Genomic DNA, 20,995 nt, shown 5'->3' with positions numbered 1-20,995 from the left:
GCCTCGCCATCGCCACAAGAAGGAGCCAAAAAGGTGGCCATGCCCCGTAGTATGTGCGTATCCGTTGATATGCAGGACACATGGCAAGGCGCCACAGACTAACAAAACGAGACCTCGCTAACTCGCTCCCGGCAGGCACAGAATGCCCGCTGTCTGCCTGGCTGCCTGGCTGCCTGACTGGCACCACATCACCTACCTTATTGCCGTGCTGATTACAACGCGACGTGAGCGTAGTCATCGCAATATGCCAGATTTGGAGCTCGAGCACAGCCCGTCTGTGCCCATCAGCCCCATCCGCCTTGGTGCCAACTCGATGCGCTTTTTCAATGATCTTCACGTCTAAAATCAAGTTTCTCCAGGTCCGGTGCAACTTTGCGAAGAACCAGACTACAGCTAGAGGGGCTCTGTGCCTGCTTTGGCAAGGCAAGAAGTTGGCTGATCTGATGGTGGCCCACACTGACAGAGAGCAAAGAGCGAGAGCATCGTATCGCAGCATGGGTGGGTGCGAAAAGGGACGGATGGATGTATCGCATTATTGCGATGATAGGACGCAACCAACGGGGGGGGGGGCCTCGCTCGGTCATGCTGCTGGCTGACTGGGCTACAGATCTGGCAGGTAGGTGGACGGTTTGTGTCACCCACCCACAACGGGGCTGAACGCCACGAGCAGAAACCAAGAGCTGAGAAGTGAGTGAGTGAGTGAGTGAGTGAGTGAGTGAGTGAGTGAGCGACGCTGCTTCCGCCTTCCGCGAAACTAGTCGCACACCACTCGGAGCTGCTGCCATCGGATGTGATTGTCCGTCCTTTTTTGGTCCTCATTTTCCGACGTCTGCTGCTCGTGAGACAGCCATCACTTCTCCTATCTTTCTTCTGCTCAATCGATATCTCTGTCAGTTGATCGCTTTTTCCTTTCCCCTCGTGCGACTGTCCGACAGACCAGTCACTTTTGCGTCAAACTCGGCCGTCGAACGCTGCTGCATCGCCCGATGATCACTTCACATTTTCTCCTCTGCTCGATGCCCAAATTTCTGCGAATGGGACTCGAAAAAAAGACGCCACCCCACCACCACCACTTTGCTCTCACACTCCCACTCCACATCCAGACCAGACCAGACCCTCGCCTTGCCGTCCTTCCCTCCCTCCCTCCCTCTCTCTAATCTCATCCCATATCACAAAATGCAACTCTGTGTCTCAAGCACCCACCCATCGATGAATCATCCACCAAATCACATGACCCACTCCACCATGCGCGCATCCATCCGCTCCGCCTCCTTCCGCCCAAGCCACAGTCACATCACCGCACGTCAGCTCCTTTCAGCTCGCGTGTCTCCTTAATAAGTGATCGCCTTTTTTCGCTGCCGCTGCTGCTGCTGCTGCTGTATTTCAAATCAAATCAAATCCTGTCAAATCAAAGCATGGCGCTAGTGCAGCGAGCGAGGGAAAACGGATGTGCATGGACGGGTAGCTGGTCTGGTCTGCATTGCATTGCTAAGCACATGTAGCTCACTTCGCAGAGCACCGAACGAGAGAGAGCCAATGATGCGATAGGGGGGGGGGGAGAAACTTTACGATGCTTGTTCCTGCCACTGAACTGAAAGGGCAGATGTAAGGTAGGCGTGTGTTGACGGGAGTAGGAGCAGGAGTTGGTACGTGGGGTGGGCTGTGGTAATGATGATGATGATGATGATGATGGCACCGTTAGGTATGTACATGTATTTCAGCTCGCCATTAAGTTCTGCTGCGTCCGACGTCTATCTATGGATTCACTGTCTCGCATCAGAATCTCTGGAAGCAAGTGAATCAAGTGAGCCATGGCATGGTCGGATGGGTAGATAGAGAGATCAATGTCTGCCTGACAGTCTGTGGGCGACACGCGAATCAACACCTGGACCATGCTGCGGCGACACAATGTGGTCGAGCACGTGCCTCCTTCCGTGCTGCATGCCCGATTAAACGAAAAGGAGGTGGAACAAGTGGTATGTACGATGTATGTATGCAATGAGTGGGCGAATGAATAAGAACGAGGTGGAAAGGTCGTGTCTTTTGGGTGTGGGAACTTTACCCCTTTTCTCGTTCGTTCTCCTTCTCTCCTTCTCTCCTTCTCCACCCCCTCCCCCTCCCCCTCTTCCTCCCCCTGAAAAGATGGACAAGAAACGAGACGGTCGACACACGACAAAGCTGTACAAAAAAAAAAAAAAGAAGGCAAGAAATCCCGTACGTCCATCCGTCCACGAACGAGTCCACACTCACTCACTCACTCACTCACTCACTCACTCACTCACTCACTCACTCACTCACTCACTCACTCACCCAACCACGACGCCCTTCCTGCGCTTCGGCAGCACCGTCGTCTCGAGCGGCTCCGCCCGCCTCACCCCGAGCCACTTGTCCCTACGGCTGATGCGACCAGCAGCCCCCGCGCCGCCGCCGACGCCCATGCTCTTGCCCATGGCGCGGTAGACGACGCCCTCGAACAGCGCCTTTGCGGCCTTGCGGCCCCAGCGCTCGCGCCGCGCCTTAAGCAGCAGATACGCGGCGGCGCGGTAGATGACGGTGCAGGCGCCGAGGGCCGCGAGCATGGTGCCAGGGTCGTGATCGAGCTTGTACAGCTTGAGGACCTGCTCGCCGTCGGACACGATGCAGCGGCCGTCGGCGCCGCGCTGGTCGGGGCCGCAGTCGAACCGCACCCCGCGCAGGCTGTACGGCGCTAGGTTCGCGACTGCGTATTTTGCTGGCGAGAGCCAGTTCATGGCCTGTAGGAAGTCCGGCATGTTGATGCTCATGACGCCCGACATGACCTGCGCCACTGACAGGAATACCGACGTGATGTTGACGGCGAAGCCCGTGTGCGCGAACAGCGTGTTGAACGCGATGCCGACGCTCTCGCCGCACGACACGATGCAGAAGGCGTTGAAGGCGTAGACAAAGTACAGCTGCACGACGTGGGCCGCGCCGGCCGACACGCCGTACGTGGCCAGCGCCGTCAGCAGGCTGAAGAGCAGGCTCGCCAGCGTCAGGAAGGGGATCTCAAGGCTGCAGTACTGCGCGAAGAAGGCCTCGACGCTGTACGCGCCGTCGTCATGCTCGCGCGAAAACACGTCGCGCTCCGATGGGTACGTCGCCACGTTTTGCAGCATCCCGACAAAGTACAGCGCCGGTATCTCGAGCACGAACCCGATCCGCGACTGCACGCTCGCGTAGTCGTGCTTCAGCGGCGCGAAGAAGAGCGCCAGGATGATGCCCAGCCCCACCACCTGCATGACCCGCGCCGCGATGACGTTGGGCTGCCGGCTGAAGTTGAGAAAGGCCCGCCGCACGAGCAGCGGATACGCAATGAGGAAAGGCGTCGTCGTGCGCGCGAGGGAGCCCAGCTCGGCCGGCGTCGCTGCTGTGCCCAGGGGTGACTCGTGCGGGTTCTTGGGCGATGGTTTGGGCCGCGAGTTCCACGACGCCACGATGCTGGCTACCTTTTCGCGGCTGGCGGCTTCGCGCTCCACGTTTTGTAGGTCGATTGTGATGAGATCTAGAGCAAAGTCGGCTGGGTTGGTGCTTCGTGGGCAGTCGTAGCCCAGGGCGGCAAAGTGAGGCACCATGCCATTGGCCTGGCCGGCGTAAACGGGATGCCCGCCGCGCGAGAGAAGAAGCACGTTGCCAAAGTGGTGGAAAAGGTCTGAACGGGCTTGGTGGATGGTCATGATCAGGGTGCGGCCTTCTTCGGCCAGGCCGCGCAAGACTTCCATGATGGAGGCGGCCGTGAAGGCGTCGAGGCCGCTGGTGGGCTCGTCGAGCAGCAGGATACGCGGATCAGTCAAGCATTGGATGGCAATGGTGACTCGCCGCTTCTCTCCGCCGCTGATTCCCTTGACAAACTCGCCTCCGATCATGTTGTCGGCGCAGTCTTTGAGACCCATCTTGATCAGGATGTCCTCGGCCCGCTTGTTCTTTTCCTCCTTGGACATCCATCGGGGCAAACGCAGACCAGCAGCGAATCTCAACGTCTCCCTGACCGTCAACGAGGGGAGGAGACCCTCGTCGTCTTGGGTGACGTACGAAATGATGCTCTTGATGACAGAATCGGACGGGATAGAGTGGTTGACCAACATCAATCCTCGAGGATGATACTTGGTGGTAAAGTCATTCTTCAACCTCCGGCCCATGGCGTTGAGCAGTGTCGTCTTTCCCGAGCCCGACGGGCCCATGATGACGTTCAAAACGCCAGGCTCAAACTCGGTCGTCACGGGCTTCAGGACGTCAATCTGCCTCGACTTTCGTCCAATGCAGTTGCGCTTTTCGATTTCGAGGGCAAATTCGTCCAAGCGCAGAGTGACGGTTCTGACCTCGGCGAGCGAGCGAGCCGTCATTTTTTCCTTTCCGGCCGAGTCGTCCGACACGTCCTTGGAAGCCTTTGCAATGTTGATTTCGGCTTTCCAGAAACGAAGGATCAAGCCGGCGCCAATGTAAAAAGCAACGACAAAAGCCAACAGGACCACGGCCGGCCTCCACACCCAGTTATTCGGGAAACCCAGCGATGACATGATGAAGTTGCCTTCATATTCCCTGCATGCTGGGTTCGATGGGCCTCCTTGTTCCGGGCAGTCGTAAAACTTGTCAGCAAATTCGTTGGCCAAAAGAGCACCGAAAGCGTAAAAAACGTAGGCGGTCCACTTTGTCCATTCCACGTAGACGGGCATGGTACTAGTCGGGACAAAGTAGCCGCATGCCATAGACTGAAGTGTGTAAATCATGTTGGCAAACAGCGATGCTCCCGCGAAACTCCTTGACAAGGCAATGCAAACCATGGCCAGACAAACAGCAATGTACTGCTCGAACAGAATGATGCCGAAAAAGGTGAAGAACTGGTCGGTGTCGTTGCGGAAGCCTGCCATGAAGTAGAAGATGAGGGAAAAGATCAAGGGGACCGGCACATCCTCGATGATGAGTCGCGCCAGGCGACGGCTGATGAGGAATCCGGGAACAGAGACGACGCCTTCGCCGCGCTCGCGGTCAAAGACCTGGATATCTCCGGTGAGGCGATAAATCTCAAACTGCAAAATCAGGTATCCTTGGAGAGCCGAAGCCGTGTACATGGCGCCTTGCCGTGACTTGATGCCCGCCGCGTCTTCGCTGAGTTGGAAGAAAATGTAACCGCAAATGATGGCCATGACGATGGCCTCGAACAGGCTGCCTAACATGCCCAGAGGGTCGCGTATCGTTACGACCCACGTTCTCCTCGTCAGCACCCACACCTCGCGCAGAAATTTGGACTGGCCAAGCTTGAGCCTGGACTGGTCATCGAAAATCTCCACAGTCTCGGGAGTCGACTCGATTTGTGTGAGCTTTTTGCTCGTCTCTTGCTCGCGCCATGCTGCCTTGATCCTTTCAACACGAGCAATCGACGATCGTTCCAAGTCAGGGGTGCGCTGGTCCACGGCTGCCAAGTCGATCAAGAACTCTGCCGGATTGACAAACGGCGGAAGCTCGTAGCCGAGTCTCTCGAAAAATGGTAGAGCTCCAGAAGCCGGACCAGAATATGCCGGGCATCCTTTGGTCAGTATGACGAGGTTGTCAAAGAGATTCCAAATTTCGGAGCGTGGTTGGTGGACTATTCGCGTCAGTGCCGCCCGACAAACGAGCTTGGAGAGAAAATACTTGTTGTGATGATTGTCCGGCCCTGGCTTGCCAGATTCTTCAGGGTTCTGACGAGCTGGAAAGCACTCGTGGCATCGAGACCAGTCGTTGGTTCGCTGAGAATTCGTCAGTGATGGAAACCTTTGCGCGCAAGGCAAACATACTCCAGGAACAGGACAGACGGGTTCGCAAGCAGCTAAAACTTGTAAGCATGATAACCACAAAAATGTGACACTATCCATACTTGCACGCCTATGCTGACTCGTCTTTTTTCTCCTCCGCTGCAGCCCTTGTGCATCTCACTCCCGATGTGCGTGTCTGCAGCCTCCTTCAGACCGAGCTCCAAGATGACTTCCTCAACGACCCTTGCGCGCTCCTCCTTGCTTACAGACGAGGGTAATCTCAGATCCGCAGCGTATCGGAGAGTCTCACGGACGGTGAGGGTGGGTATCAAAACATCCTGTTGGGTCACGTAGGCGCTGAGGGAGTCGACATTGTTGCTTTTTTGCTGGCCGTTGAACAGCGTCTGGCCCTTGATCTCTAGCCGCCGGCCACCCATACGATTGGACATGACGTTGAGCATGGTCGTTTTTCCACTGCCCGACCCGCCAATAATGGCCGTGAGCGAGCCGCTCGGCATGTCGGCGGAAATGCTGTTGAGGATGGGCTTCCATTCTGCCGACGACTGGTTGCCACCTTTCCTTCTGAGGAGGCGCTGGATGACATTGGCGGGATTACTCGAAGAGACGTCGACGACGACGGTCAAGTTGCGGACGCGCACGCTGATTGGTGCGACTTCGCGGAGCGAAATGGTGTTGACGGCATCGTGCTGACCAAGCCAGTGGTGGTTTTTCTGCGCGCTGCTGGGCGAGCCAGTCTCAACAGACTTGGACTGGGTGTTGTCCGAGTCGGAAAAGGAGCCCGTCTTTTCGTCGGTTGGGGTCACAGGCGGCGAGAAGGACCTGGGGTTGTAGCGGGCGTGCGTGGAGTCGCGGTCCATGATCTCGCGGGCAACCGATTTCCTGGGGTCTCGAGGAACATGGAGAGCGAGCACGACAGTCGAGGCTCGGGGCCAGCGGGGAGGTCAAGGTTTGGGGTGGCATGCGCCTTATGGCCCTACAGGAGACGCCGGTCGTCTTCGAATCTGCGAAGCTGCAGCTCGCGTGCGACCCGAACATGGCTGCGGTGTAAGTGGGATCGGAGGTCAAGCTCGAAGGCCGGCGCTGACGGTGACGCCTCGCATCCATTCCTGAAGGGTGTAGAGTTGAACCGTCAGCAGGCTTGTTGGAGGAAAATTAGAGTGTGGAGTAGTGTGGAACAAGCATGGCGGCAATGTGTGGAGCTTATCGCGGCGCTTTCGCTGCACAACATGTCCAGTTCCATTCCACTCGCCACATCCAAATTTCCTTGTCCCCATTGCTGACCTCAACATACGCGCTGCGTCAACGTACCTCTGTACGCGTCCGACGGCGAAACTCAATTTCCGCATCCACCCCGAACCTTCTTTTCCTTCGCTCCCATTCCTGTCGCGTCTGCAACAACTCTCCCACATTCCTGCCTCTTCTCGTGTCTCTAACCCACGTCGACAACAACGACGACCCTGTCATTGTCCGGAATCTTGGCCTTCCGACAGACGCAGCCAAACAAATGTCCCACGCTGGAGGACCGCTTCTCTGGCTACTCCCGCTGCGGGCCAACCGAGTACCGGTAACTGGGTCCACCCCCGCGCAGCAGCCCGTTATGCTAGCCCAAGGTTGGTCCCTAGACTTACCCCGGATACGTCATCCCATCTTGGCTCTTGCATCACAAAGCTTGGTTTTCGAGCCGCGTGCTCTGCGCCCAGCCCAACCCCGGTCTCTTCTCTGCATTAATGTTGTGACACATCTCTCCTGCCCAGCGGCCACCTCTGGCTAGAAGTGGAGGCCATCATGGGCGTCTTGTTATGGGCCTTTTGCGCCATTTGCCGAGCTCCCTCGACCTCATCCTCCGGCCGGGTAGGCAGCGCGTGGGTAGCCACCGGATAACTCCCGTTCCGAAGGATCATGTCCAACGCCTCTTCACGTGCGAAACGGCCATGTGGTCCAACGGTGCTGTCCCGTGTGATTTTGGAAAATAATTGTCCGGGCCTAATTTTCGTTCTTGAAACTTCCGTCTCGGCGACGCTAAGATTGCTCGCGTCGTTTCAGGCACAATGGCTAGTTGCGCTGTGCTCGAATACTTGACTGCAGGAGAGCCGCGTTGCGCTTCTGCCAAGAGCTTTTGGGGGTCGCTGGGCAAGATGGCCGCGTAGCTGGTAACCGTTCTCCCTGTAGAAGGTGGTGAATCTCCCAAGCACAATACGAGGTGAGTATGTACCTGAGGAAGAGATGGAACGTCATTGACGCTCCAAGGGATGCATCCCCTCAACAGGATTAGCTTGATCCGCACTTTGCACATCCGCTCAGACGACCAGCCACTTACTTCTGCACAGCTTCCCTTTGACTTGACTCCGAAACCTTTTTGACGCGGCTCCCCTCAGTCTCACGATTTCCAATTCTGTTGCGTCTTTTTCTTTTTCTTTTTCTTCTATTTTCGAGAGGTGGGTCGTGAGAGTTTCTCGCACTTTTCTTCTCTGGCCGACTTCAGGCTGCTGTTTTCCTGATTTTTGCTCTGAAGGAGGATCTTATATAGACTGCGACAAACAAAGAAATTTCGCGTCAGCTCTGTTCACTGCTTTCTGATCCGGGGGAGTTGTTGGTCTTGCAGTTTCCATTTCACAGACAAACAGCCCATTTCCTTGTTGTGCCGTCATTACCATGTCTTGCTGGCCGGTGACTTCGCACGACAGCCTCAGATTGTCCGTAGTAGAACATGTCGACATTGAATTCATCACAACTTGACGGAAAGGCCCCGGTCCTTTGCAAAGAGCTTGGATTATCAAATGAGCCACGGAAGATGAAGGGTAGAAATGGACTGAGGTCAAAGAACCTGGAGTCATGGTGGGTGACGACACAAAATGCAGCTGTCCAGGTGCCGCCAGCTAGGTACATATGTGGTTGTGCAACAACAGCCTCCAGGGTGCAGCCGTTGTGATGGGCGAGCGTGCCTTGGAGTTTCCATTTCTTTTGACACTTACTCTAGAGTGTACAGTGGAAAGGATTCAGCGCCGAAATTTGAGATGGACTGCAACGACTTGTCGTGTCTTTTGTCCGCGTCGCGTCCCGGATCAACACCTCGGTCCGTGCGCTCCTGGAAGCAGAACTGGAAGGCAGGCAGGCCACCAGGCGAGCCAATGAGCGAGCGACATGGCTCAACACCAACCGCGACTTCTCTCAACGGCCTCGCTTAATTTGTGCGAGTGCGGGTGGTATTTCAGCTTCGCAGCTGTTCGGCCATCTCAATCTCTCCTCTCCTCTCCTCTCCTCTCCTCTCCACCACCCTTCTCACCTGCTCTTCCGGAACATCGCTCGCCGTGTTTCTGTCTCTCGTTGCACTCCATTGGGGTGGTCCGCTCTTTATCTTCCCTCTCTCGCTTCTCCTCCTTTTGATCCACTCATTCTTTCGATCATCTGCACATCCGCTCACAATGAATCTCCAAAAGTGGCTCGGCCTAGGGCTTCTGGCGGCTCCCGCCCTCACCCAGTAAGTACGCCTGCTTTCTGTCGACCTGTCTGCACCGTCGACTCTGTGCTTCAATGTCTTGTAATCGGGGAGCATCCATTCAGCACCCCAACTGCTCTCAAGAAGCTGCCGTTCGCAAACATGGCTGAGCTCAAGGAGCCTCTGTGGCTCTGGATTCCTCAAGCAATGTCAATGCGCAGGAGCACACTCAACATCAATGCTTACAAAGACCATAGTGCTGACCTTTTGATGCAGGGAGACCTTGGGCTGCGATTGTGTTGCCCCGACCGTCACTCAGTACATCACGATCGCTGGCCCCACTGTGACCTTGTGTCCTGATCCTGATCTGAGCGCTTCCCAGGCCATCACATCGTCTTCCACCCAGCCCTACATGTGTGCGGGCAACCCTTGCACGAGCTGGATTGGAGGTCACAGTCCGGCCTCTACTGACGTGGTGACATTCAAGCCCACGACCATCACCCAGTATCCAATTCCTGTCATCCACTCCACGTCGAGGCGCTCCAAGTCGTTCACAGTCTACACGACCACAACTACGACCATCAACGAAGACACGGATACTACCACCATCACCGCAGCCCCAGTCACCGTCACCGTCACCACGGAGCCAGAGCCCGAGTCTACGACCACCATCACCGAGTTGTCGACAACCACCAAGCACTTGACGACGACGCGCACTCATGGAGGCGCCCCGTTGCTTGCGACCGCGCACCTGAGCAGCGCCAATTCATCTGGTCATCACTCTTTCACTGGCCTCGGTAACCATGGCTGGAACTTGACCTCGTCGACCGCCCGTGTCAATGGCACGGCCCAGCAGACTCACCGTCCGTCTCATGGCGGTCAATACACTCCATCGGTCAAGTGGAATACCATCACATTGCCCTGGGGTGCTTCGCCCAACTCTTCGCCTGGCCAGACCTCGATTGCGACGCCAAGCTCGCCGGTTCGTTCCCACAAGCCGTCGGCCACGGGCTGGAGTGTCTCATTCAACACTACAAGCCACCACGTCCCTTTGCCCACGCACCACAAGTCCACTGCTCTTACGCCTCCCTATGCCAATCATACCTCTGCAGCTCTTGTAAAGAGAAACGTTACAGTCGCAGTGCATGATCCGATTCTCATTAATACCGGATGCCCTGTTCCCCCAGAAGAGCTTGGCAACTTTATCTTCAGCGTAAGTCTTCTCCAGTGCAGCTCAAACGACGTCTCTAAATTTTTGTAGCATCAACCCTCGCATATGAGCGAGATCAAAATCAAATCTCTTGCCCCGCTCGCCACCAAGAACCACCTCTTTGCCAATGGCTACGGCGAGGTTGACCATGCGGACTCGGAGACGGCGGTCATGTTCATGCCGATGCTCGTGCAGTGGTATGAAGTTGCTCATTCCGTCTTCCCTGGCGGTATCGGCGTTGGCGGCAATCGTGTGCACGACTACTTCCACTTTGATGCCTATGGTGCGAACGTCGCGTGCGCCTCAGCGCAGTGCCAGATTCGCGTGGTCGGATACGCGCTCAACACTGCGGATGGCAGCGAGGCCGAGAAGGCATCGGAGTGGTTCACGATCGGAGGTTGCGACAAGATGACGGAAGCGTGTAAATTCACGCCCATGCAGTTCACTTCCGGGTTCCGGGACCTGACGTCCATCGTCTTCATGGCGAGCTCCAACGACAAGAAATTTTACATGGACCATCTCGAGCTGGGCTGGACGATGCAGGACTGCGATTCGGCGATGAAGCGCCATAGCAGCGGCGAGTGAGTCGGGGGTGGACAGGATGGGTATGCAGCGTGGCATGTAGTTGTAGGGCGGATTGGGTCAGCTAGCGTGGCATGATGAAATGCAAGCAAGGATTCTGATAAACGCATGTCGAGGGAGAGCGGCCGCTTCCGGCCAGGCGGCGGCGACGAATGCCGGGACAAGCTTGGGACGAGTGCAGATGACACGGGACCGGCTTCGAATGATGATGATGATGATGCTGCTGCTGATGCTGATGCTGATGCTGGTGATGGCAATGGGCCCGCCAGCCAGCCAGCCTCGTGACGGGTTTGGCGTGTGGCATGGGACACCATGATATGGAGCATTGCCACTGCCACACCGCCGTATCAGCTCTTGGGTCTGCATTATTCTTGCGAGCAAGCACCTCAGTTCGTTCATGGCATCGGCCTGGCCTAAGCGAGCGCAGCGCGTCCGTCCCTCTTCCGTCCCTAAGCCGCCGCCCCGAGTCACTTGGGTTCTGGTCGTCACTGAACCACCAACACCACGCCTCGACCCATCCGCCTCCGCGACCTGCGGCCGTCGACCTCCCCGTCCCTAATGACGACCTCGACCGACTCCCACCATCCGCCTCAACCGCCCTCGACTCTGTTCCATCCTCACCACCCCGCCAGTCCCTCCGCCGATACCCCGCCCGATGCTCTGCTCCACCCTCAGCACCCCCAGCATCCGCAATCCAACCACCAACCCTCGACCATGAGCAGCTTCGGCCCCCAATTCCCCCCGCAACACCAAGCCTCCAACGGCTCTCGCGTCGCTGCCCCTCCCTCCCGCCACTCGCGCGACTACAGCGGCCACGCCCACAATGGCGCCAACGGCAACGGGCAAGCCTCCGCCGTCCCCATCCACAACCGCATGGGCAGCGGCCCTGGCCACATGCGCGCCATGAGCGGCTTCGAGGGCGCCCGCAGCCCTCCCAACAGCAAAAGTGAGACGCGTCGACACAAGAAGCCGGCCTCGACCCGCAACAAGAGCTCCATGGCTGATACCACAGCACTCAAAGGCACCGCCCACGTCCCCTGCAAATTCTTTAGGCAGGGCGTGTGCCAGGCCGGCAAGGCCTGTCCCTTCTTGCACTCGACCGAACCCGCCACCGAGACGGCCCCGTGTAAATACTTTCAAAAGGTGAGGTCGTTGCCTGCGCACTGTCATCTGAGGCAATGCTAACGGCATCAGGGCAACTGCAAGTTTGGCGGAAAATGCGCCTTGGCTCATATTCTGCCCGACGGCCGGCGAGTCAACGGCCCCGGCATGGGCATGGGCAGACATCCATATGGACGACCTCACTATCCTCCGGAGCCCTCGCTCCTCACTCAGCAGGCAATGGCTGGTCCTGGTCCGCAGAGCCCCTACCCCTACATGCCGTCTGACGACCCCTACGTGCCCGCACAACCCAAGCAGATTCATGACATGATACCCACCATCGATCAAACCTTCTCATCGAATCCAGGCTCCAACTTTGGCTCGCCGCCAAACGACGCACGTCTGCCTACCTCGCCCATGCAAAAGGGGCTCAGCGTGCTCGACGCCCCGCTGCCCGCTTCCTTCGACAGCCAAGGCATCTCTCACATGGCCCGCTACGGTCCGATTGCCGCATCGGTGCCCTCGAGATTTGGCCTCGAGTCGTCCTCGCCGCCCTCATCGTACACGAACAAGCCGGCCGAGTCGGCTGCGCTGCGGAACCTGCACAACTCGGCATTCGGGGAGGAGGCAAGGGCACAAAACGGATTTGGCTCATCGCCGCCGGCGGCGGAGGAGCCTTTTGGTGGCAGGCGGATCATGCATTCGGAGCGCTTTTCGCGACCCAAGATGCTGTCGGCAAGCTTGGGCACGCGGACCCTTGCTGGTGGCGACGAATGGGACGAGAACTTCACATTCGAGGAGGACCTGGTTCCAAACAGCCTGCATGAGCTGCTGACTCCGCAAGAAAAGATGCGCCGCTTTTCGCGCGCCGGAGAGGAAGACCATTCATTCAACCACCGTCAATCACTGTCCGGCCTCGGCACACCGGGCGAGTCCAAGGTCGGCTCACCGCTCGCATCATCACCATCCCGGTTCGGCGCTCTCTTTTCTCGCGCCTACAAGACCGTTCCTGAAGATCCCGCTGGTTCCAGTCCCGGTGCCAGCGCCTTTGGTCACGTCGGCAGTCCACTTCGAAACTCATCGCTCATCCCCAACGCCGCGTCCTCTTCACCAGGCCTCCGGCCTATCGGTGGCGACCGCCGAACAACGCCCTCATCCTCGTCCATTGGCGAGCCATCGCCGTTTGGTGGCTTGAGCAGCCCGCCTCGCCAAGCCAGCATGAGCATGATTTCGCAGCAGCTCCAGCGCACGCGACTCAGCTCGCTAGTGAGCGACTCCAAGCCTGAAGGCTCGCCCTCGCCAGACAGCCACACGCCCACTCATCCACACCCCGGCATGCCGCGTCTGGGCTCCGCGTCCAGCGTCGGCTCGGTCGCCTCGGCTTCAGGAGCTCCCTCTGCCATGTCCATGGCCATGCGACCCGGCCTTGGCATCGACCACCGCGCCGTCAGCAGTACAAGCATCGGCCGCGAGCGCATAGAAGAGGAGCAAGAGCAGGGTCTGTTCGACATGGAAGAAGAGGAAGAGAGGGCATTAAGCGTGGCCGGCAGCGACGGCCGCAAAGCCAAGCGGTACAGCGGCATCAGCGTCGCGAGCGGCGGCGGCAGCGCCAGCGGCAATACGTCGACAGCGGCCGCGACAGCATCTGGCGGAGGCAGCGCTGGTACAGGCGCGCAAAACGGTGGCAGCGCCAGCGGAAGCAACAGTCCCTGGGGCTCGTCGGCGCCGTTTGGCGGCAGCCTGGGCGGATTGGGCGCTGATGTGACTAGCAGTCCTTCGACGACGTCGGCATCGGCGGCTGGTGCAAAGGGAGCAGGAGCGGCGGCGGCAGCAACAGCATCAGAGGCGCCAAATAAAAGTGCAAAGTAAGAGAGTGCGAGAAGAGAGAAAGAGGTCAATACATATACGGGCATGACTTGGGCATAAGGGAAGGCATTTTTTCCACATTTTGAATCCGGGGAAGGGAAAGTTCACCATGATTTGATTTGATCGATTGCTTTGAATGGTTGGATGATCGGGGTTGAGTTGGGTCAGAGTAGGTGGGGTGGATTGGGCCGGTTGATTGGTCGGTGGATTTGATTTGGATTGCAAATGACTGCTGCTGCTGCTGCTGCTGCTGCTGCTGGATTGGATCACACATTCAAAAGACAGACAAAAACGAACGAACGGGAGAAAGGAAAATCAGCTTTTTTTGATGGAATGATTGACAGACAGACAGACAGACAGACAGACAGAGAGACTGTTGGCTTCTTCTTCTTCTCCTCCTTCTTCTTCTTCTTCTTCCTCTTCCTCCTCCCCTTCTTCTTTGATTGCTTTTGGCTTGACCCATCACACCTTGTCATCACTGCACCACATCACTCCACCCCGTTACGTAACCCCCTCGAACCCCCCAACCCCGACTGTCGACCCTGAGCACTTCCCTCCCTCCCTCCCTCCCTCCCTCTTGTTCACCTTTCTTCACACATTTGCAACTTCTGGACTGGACTGATCTGGACTGGACAAGGGGATTTGGCGACTTGTGGTTTGAGCTACACATGTAAAAAAAAAGAAAAAAAAAAAGAAAGAAAGAAATTGGACATGGGAATAAATGGGAAAAGAGAGACTGACAGAGCAGACCGCACACACGCACATACACACGCATGCATACAAAGCTACAGCTCCCTGAATCGAGCTCGAGAAAAAAGATGGTGCGTGGTTGGCTGATGGATGATGGGGGTTGCCTGGGGAGATGACTGCAGTACGTACCTACCTACCTACCTACCTACCTACCTATCTACAATACAGAAGGCGAAAGGGAAAGGAAAGAATGATTGAAAGAGTGGAAGAGTGATAGACTAAATGAAGTAAACTTTGTTCATACATGTGTGTGGAGCAATCTATCGCAGCAACACCATGACGTGAAGTGATGCTTTCAGACGTGGGAGCGGATGACACGAGATGCGATTTTTCTTGCGTGTTGATGCCTAAACTTTGCCGCGAAGCTAATGTGCTATCCATCATCAGCCTTATACCCCATATATATCGCAATGTCAAGACATATTTTCATTGGATCCAGACACAGCACAGCGTTTGTTGTTGCTCTTATAAAGCACTGCCTCGCAGCTGGCTAGTGCTTCGCCGGTCTGTCTACCTAGGTACCCAAGGTACACACAAACCAACATCGCTAGCGGCTACATCACTTCACATGCCCAGCTCGCTCACTTGAATTTGCTATTCATTTGCATTTCGGCCCATCCATCCATACCGTCGTCGTCTCAAAAGGAAACCCAAAGATCATCAAGACGGAGAAGACCCAAGAACCACAAGCATTTGCGCGCCAAATCGAACAAGTGGGAAAGGGGTCGAAGAAGAAGGTTCTATACCAAAAGAGTCGCCAGGTAGCGAATGAATGAATCGATCCACGCGCGCTCTGCTCCAACCAAGGCATTGAAAGATCACAAAAACAAAGGCTCTCACAACGCTCACAACTTGCTACTACCAGGGGCACAGCACGCAGCCTGTGGCGCACCCGCCTTGCCGACATTGCTATGCACGGCGGGCTGGCTGTGCTGGCTGGCCAGCGCCGTGCTGCGATTGAAGCGCTGCTCGCTCTGCGGCACGTCCAGCGCCGGGTTGCGGTCGAAGAAGTTGACGGGCTTGAGCGCCACCTTGAGGATCTCGCACGGCATGACGGGGAAGTCCTCGATGCGCGGCACGTGGTTGATGCCGAACTGCACGAAGAGCAGAATGTCCGTGTCGAGCGTTGGTTCGGCGCGATTGGCCCAGCTGCGCACGCCGGTGCCGCCGCGCGACTGGTTGGTGTAGAGGCCGCCTGCAAACAGGTCGGCGCGCAGCGGTGGCTGCGTGGCGTCGTGCTTGACCAGGTAGATGTTGTGGTCAGCGAACTCGGCACGCCGGTGGTTGAAGGATTGCTCGTCCGAGATCATCTTTTGGAAGTCGGGCGCCATGACCTTGTACGCGACGGGCAGCCCGTTGACGGGGTTGCGCACTGCAGTGTTCTGAATCTTGAAGACGCGGTTGGTTGCCGTGTTGAGGTCCAGACCTGTGCTGCTCGTCACAGGCACCTCGGTGGTGTAGTATCCCGTTCCGTGCGGGTTGAAGTCGCTGCGCGGCATGGGCAGCGCTTCCGAGTAGACGAGGCGGTTGGAGTGGCCTTCGAGCGCAGGGTCGATGCGTAGGGAGAAGATGTGTTGGTGGTGGGCAGCCAGGACACCCGGGTGCACGACGGTACCCCAGGGTACGGTCAGTCCCTCGTCGATTGGTTGAGTGGACAGGATACCCGTGGCGCGGACCTCGTACATGAGCTCGGCGGCTTGGTTGAACTGGAAGGCGAGGATGTATTCGTAGTTGGCAACAGTGATGATGGACTGCAATACCAATTCGCGCTGGCGGACGACGGCTGCACGCCCTGTGCGGAAGTTGGTGTGCTTCCAGCCAATGCCCGCGTCTTGCTCGTGGATGCAAACCACGTTGGGCATGTCGATAATGCCGCCCTTGTCGTCGCTCAGGACCGAGTCGAGGTAGTAGATGCTGCCGAGACAGTCGCAGCCAAGCTTGAGGTTGTTGGCCATCATGCCGGCTCCAGTGTCGCCCAAGTCAAAGGCGGACTTTTTGTGATAGGGGTGTCTTGGGTCGGCATAGGGGATGTTCATGTCGGACAAGGAGAGACGGTAAAAGAGCGAGCGGCCATCGTACCGCACATCGTAGAGAACCATTCCCTCGCGCTGGTTGAAGCCTACGCGGAAATTCCATTTTTGCCAGGTGATGACGCTTGAGGTTCCCTGTTGCTCAACACTAAAGCTTGCACCCTCAGGTTGGACCACCTGCAGCGGCTTGACGTCGGTACGCAAGTTCTGAGCCTCCGGAATGTACTCGTTTGCAGGATAAATATTTACGGGGCCAAATGGCTTAAGGGTGTTGTCGGCACCAGTGGGCAGAGTGTCGATGCGAATAACTTCAAGAGTGTCGGCGCTAATGACAGGGGAGACGGGCAAGGGCAATGCGTAGTGGTTGCTGTCAAGCTCGTTGGGGTTCAGGGGGTCGCGCATGTAGAGGAAGCACTGGAAGAGGCGGTCATCGTCGTTGATGCCGTCCGAGCCGTAGATCCACGGATCGCAGACAACGACGGCGCCCTCGGGCAGCTGGAGCTTGGCGATTTCGGCCTTGACCTTGGGGTCCTCAATGGCAATCTTTTCAATGGCTAAGATCTCATCGCCGTCGGCATTGGCATGAAGGTTGGGTCCCAGGCGCACGTTGCTTTCGACGGAACGAGACGTCAGATCAACGGTTGCCTCATGGAATTTGTTCTGCGAATATTAGCAATTGCTGGTACATGGCCACAATCCACTCACAGTATTGCGGATATAGTAATTGACGAAAGCTTTGCGGCGGATTCCCGAGGGCAAAGGAGTGCCAGCATGCTCGGCGTCCAAGTAGGGTACTACATCGGCCTTGGCTGGCTCCTCAAGAGTAATATTCTTGAACTGCAAGTCGGTCCCAGCAGGCCACACGCTCTTGATTACGGCGGCGGCGGCCTTGATCTCTTCGGCCGTCAGAGGCGCAAGAGGGTGCAATTGGCGCTGCTTTGCAAGGCGCTCCGGGAGGCTCGAAACGGACTCTGTGGCCATGGCAGGCAATGAGGCGACAAGGCAGACAAATGGATGCTGGGAAGGTTAACGCAATGATGAGGAGGATTGCGCTATATAGCATGGACAGAGCGCCGTCAGCGCTGGGTCGGTGTTCGTGAATAATGAAAGCGATGGCGATAAGCAAAGTGGGGAACTGGGGAAGGTGGTCGAGGTTGGAATCCCTGCCGCGTGGACTTGCTCGATTGGGCATATCTCGGGAGGTCCAAAGCACCAGACAACGCCGACACAGAAAGGAAGCGTCTGTCCTGTTGTTTTTCGTTTACGCATTGGAGCTGGGGAACCGCAAGTCTTCCGATTGTCTAAGCTTAAGCTTGCGTCCGCCCATACCGCCGAGCGTTCGATACGTTGCGAAGTGTTCCATGTGACGGCTTTGGCAAGCTCAATGAATGCAGTTTGCGTGAGGGCGGCGTCTACGGCGCAACAGGGCGACATGGTTGCTTCGGCAGGGCTGGAGCTGGAGACGAATCATTGACTGTATGACAATACAGAGTCAATCAAGACTTTTTTCCTCGCCGGAGCATGGGCCGCGTTGGTCGAGCTTAGACCATCCCGGCCGGCCTGTGTAGGTGGCTTTCTCTGTCGCGACCACAAGCCACGGCACTCCCGTCAGGTCCGCCTCACAACCCCGGAGCACACATCCATCATCCCGACGACATCATCCATCCTCCCACCTCTCGAACAAGCTCGCGCCGATACCGCCGACAACTTCTGCCTCGACGCGCCTCATTCCAACCTACGCGATTCTCGTTCCACTAACATGCCTCCCGAGAAGGGCGGAAGGGTCGTCTTCATCGGCAACATTCCCTATGGCGTGAGCGAGGAACTCATTGTCGAGACACTTAGTCGCGTCGGTCAAGTCCTCAGCTTTAGGCTCGTATACGACAAGGACAGCGGCAGACCCAAGGGCTTTGGCTTTGCAGAGTTCTCTGACGCAGAAGACGCCGCCTCGGCTGTGCGCAACCTCAACGACTACGAGCTCATGGGCCGCAAGCTGCGAGTCGACTACTCCAATGACAATGGCGCCGGCGACAATGCCCCAGCAGGCTACACCCAACAACCTCAACAACCGCAGCAAGTCCAGAATGGCCAGGACTTGGCCCAGAGCGCTGCTCTGCCTCCTCTGCCGCCTGGCGCAGACCCCCCGCCCGACTTGACCTGCGCCGACGCAATCTCAAAGACTCTCTCGACGCTTCCTCCCCCGCAGCTATTGGACATTCTCTCGCAAATGAAGAATCTGGTCACGACGGATCCGGCAAAAGCGACAGAGCTCCTGCGCCAGGCTCCGCAAGTCTCGTTTGCCATTTTCCAAGCCCTGCTCCTCCTTGGCCTCATCGACCAGAAGCTGCTCGGCTCCGTCGTAGACACGGCCAGCATTCCCCAAGTGCCTCAGCAACCTCCTCCCGCGAGCACGCCCATGCCACCGCAACCGTTTCCAGGCTTCCCACCACAGCCCAGCCGCGCGCCCATGAACGTTGCCACGCCGCCCGTGGGCAACCCTTACCAGCAACCGCCAATGCCGATGCAGCAGCCACCCCAACAAGCAGCGCAGCCAGCAGCAGCGGGGATGCCGAACCAGCAAGACCTTATCCGACAGGTGCTGTCGATGACGCCGGAGCAGATTTCAGCGTTGCGCCCCGAGGATCGCATGCAGATAGAAGCATTACGGCAGCGTCTCATGTCCGGACAAGGGTTCTAGAAGCGCGGCCGGAATTGAGACGGACAGGCGAATAGGAACGGACCGGGCGTTTGGCGCATGAAAAAGTCGAGGTTCATTGGCATATTGGTGTATGACGGGCGTGGGCGGGTTCTGGATTGGTTTGGCTACATATTCCGGTCAAGCAGGGAACGCGAGGATGCCAGAACTTGAGGTTTTGGGAGGAAAGACTACAGGTCACAGCGAAGGAAACAAAAAGGTGGTTTCGGATGATAGCTCACCAACGACCTACATAGCAACAAACATTTCACGTGTTTCCCAAGTGCCGTTCCCTATTTAATCCGGTAGCTAAAGTACCCTAAGGTACCCATCCCGCCCGATGCTCGGTCCGTGCGCTCACCACCTCTCAGCTACCAACTGCACCTCTCATTCGCGCTCACTACACACTCGCCCTGCAAGCCCCAGAGACACACCTGACGGACAGCCTTTTGCTCGCACGCCTCCCGTCACCGCCGCTCCTCTCTCCAATCCATCGCTCAATCCGTTCCCCTCTCTGTACCAATATCATTCATGACTTTACGACTTGATGACCCAGCCTGATACCCCATCAACCAAGACAAAAATCCCCTCCCACCTTTGGCTTCTGCCGCCATTTGCTTTCATTAGATCACGGCCGTCATGTGGAACAAAATCACTGGAAAAAGCGACAATTCGTCGCAAGACGGTCGACGCAAAGACCAGCGGCGCCGCACTGGCTCCGTAGCCTCGTCCCATGCCTCGCGCAATCCGACGCGCCTCGAGGACCGCAGCGACTATCCGCCGACTCTGTCCTCTCGTAGCACCACCTATCCGCCACCTCCATCGTCTGTCTCAATTGCTTCGTACGCCACTGCCCCAGACCGTCGAAGCACTGTCGACGACGATGTCCGGTCCGAGCGGACCGCCGCCTACGATGATCGCGAAGATGATCCGCGCTCCACGCGCACAGACAGGCGTCGCGACGATGAGTCGCGCTCTGAGCGCTCCTCCAAGCACCGTGAACGCTCCACTAGCCGTGACCGCAAGCGAGACCGCGACGACACTGAACGCGAACACAAAAAGAAGGGCAAAAAGGACACCAAGGATGGCAAGGACCGACGCGACAAGGACGAATCTTCGAAAAAGAGCACCCACAAGTCGCGGGCCCGAGCGAGCAGCAAGGCCTCCGACAGCATCGTCGACGAGCCTGTCCGCTCTCGGGCTGGAGACTCTCTTCAGCGTGGTGGTGATTCATACACCAGCCAAACCGCGTACCAACCTGTCAAATATGCCGCGGCGGACTCTACGCCTACTACGCCGGGCGAGCGCCTTGATGCTCATGTCGGGGGCCAGTTCCCAGGCCAGAACCCTTCCCAGTACGCTGGCGCATACCGTCCGCCAAGCGGGGAGGCAACTAGCTACTATGGCGACCAAGGCGAATCTGTAAACTACCAGCCTGGAGTACGCGTTGAAGATCCAGACATGTTAATCAATCCCCATACACACCTCATCACTCCGTCGGCTGTTCCAAAACCTCCCGAAGAGACGGGCCATGGATCCGCTGCCGACTTCTAC

General features: G+C 57.3%; 5 protein-coding genes across 5 annotated transcripts; 3 read left to right on the top strand and 2 right to left on the bottom strand.

Annotated features, from left to right (window-relative positions):
* Positions 1-2,306: 2,306 nt before the first annotated feature.
* Positions 2,307-6,628, bottom strand: IWZ02DRAFT_382563 (ABC transporter-like protein; the record flags this gene model as incomplete). The annotated part of the gene is made up of 4 exons (XM_066765230.1): positions 2,307-5,602; positions 5,650-5,744; positions 5,793-5,824; positions 5,873-6,628. 4 exons carry the CDS (start codon positions 6,626-6,628, stop codon positions 2,307-2,309), a joined length of 4,179 nt encoding a protein of 1,392 aa, XP_066620484.1.
* A 2,447-nt stretch (positions 6,629-9,075) lies between these two features.
* IWZ02DRAFT_52138 (uncharacterized protein) lies at positions 9,076-11,033 on the top strand. The gene is made up of 3 exons (XM_066770788.1): positions 9,076-9,249; positions 9,484-10,420; positions 10,469-11,033. Exons 1-3 carry the CDS (start codon positions 9,194-9,196, stop codon positions 11,000-11,002), a joined length of 1,527 nt encoding a protein of 508 aa, XP_066620483.1. The 5' UTR covers positions 9,076-9,193; the 3' UTR covers positions 11,003-11,033.
* Positions 11,034-11,713: 680 nt separating this feature from the next.
* On the top strand, positions 11,714-13,969 carry IWZ02DRAFT_492864 (uncharacterized protein; the record flags this gene model as incomplete). The annotated part of the gene is made up of 2 exons (XM_066769885.1): positions 11,714-12,142; positions 12,194-13,969. 2 exons carry the CDS (start codon positions 11,714-11,716, stop codon positions 13,967-13,969), a joined length of 2,205 nt encoding a protein of 734 aa, XP_066620482.1.
* Positions 13,970-15,330: 1,361 nt separating this feature from the next.
* Positions 15,331-17,874, bottom strand: IWZ02DRAFT_52123 (copper amine oxidase). The gene is made up of 2 exons (XM_066770785.1): positions 17,452-17,874; positions 15,331-17,406 (listed from the first exon to the last, which is right to left on the bottom strand). The coding sequence occupies exons 1-2, from the start codon at positions 17,725-17,727 to the stop codon at positions 15,562-15,564; spliced, it is 2,121 nt and encodes a 706-aa protein (XP_066620481.1). The 5' UTR covers positions 17,728-17,874; the 3' UTR covers positions 15,331-15,561.
* Positions 17,875-18,338: 464 nt separating this feature from the next.
* On the top strand, positions 18,339-19,716 carry IWZ02DRAFT_458608 (hinge domain of cleavage stimulation factor subunit 2-domain-containing protein). The gene has a single exon (XM_066768021.1). The coding sequence runs from the start codon at positions 18,506-18,508 to the stop codon at positions 19,442-19,444; it is 939 nt and encodes a 312-aa protein (XP_066620480.1). The 5' UTR covers positions 18,339-18,505; the 3' UTR covers positions 19,445-19,716.
* Positions 19,717-20,995: the final 1,279 nt, after the last annotated feature.

The sequence above is a fragment of the Phyllosticta citriasiana genome, assembly GCF_038021145.1.
Source record: "Phyllosticta citriasiana strain CBS 120426 chromosome Unknown IWZ02scaffold_11, whole genome shotgun sequence".
Lineage (NCBI taxonomy): Eukaryota > Fungi > Ascomycota > Dothideomycetes > Botryosphaeriales > Phyllostictaceae > Phyllosticta > Phyllosticta citriasiana.
Note: the sequence above shows the minus strand (reverse complement) of the source record. Positions and strands in the feature narration are given on the sequence as shown.

What these genes read in the sequence shown, in the direction of transcription:
- IWZ02DRAFT_52138 (XM_066770788.1), top strand. Translation starts at nt 9,194, where the DNA reads ATGAATCTCCAAAAGTGGCTCGGCCTAGGGCTTCTGGCGGCTCCCGCC. An exon ending in GCGGCTCCCGCCCTCACCCA is followed by an intron (nt 9,250 to 9,483) that starts GTAAGTACGCCT and finishes CTTTTGATGCAG; the next exon opens with GGAGACCTTGGGCTGCGATT. An exon ending in TTGGCAACTTTATCTTCAGC is followed by an intron (nt 10,421 to 10,468) that starts GTAAGTCTTCTC and finishes AAATTTTTGTAG; the next exon opens with CATCAACCCTCGCATATGAG.
- IWZ02DRAFT_52123 (XM_066770785.1), bottom strand. Translation starts at nt 17,727, where the DNA reads ATGGCCACAGAGTCCGTTTCGAGCCTCCCGGAGCGCCTTGCAAAGCAG. An exon ending in ATTACTATATCCGCAATACT is followed by an intron (nt 17,407 to 17,451) that starts GTGAGTGGATTG and finishes TAATATTCGCAG; the next exon opens with AACAAATTCCATGAGGCAAC.
- IWZ02DRAFT_458608 (XM_066768021.1), top strand. Translation starts at nt 18,506, where the DNA reads ATGCCTCCCGAGAAGGGCGGAAGGGTCGTCTTCATCGGCAACATTCCC.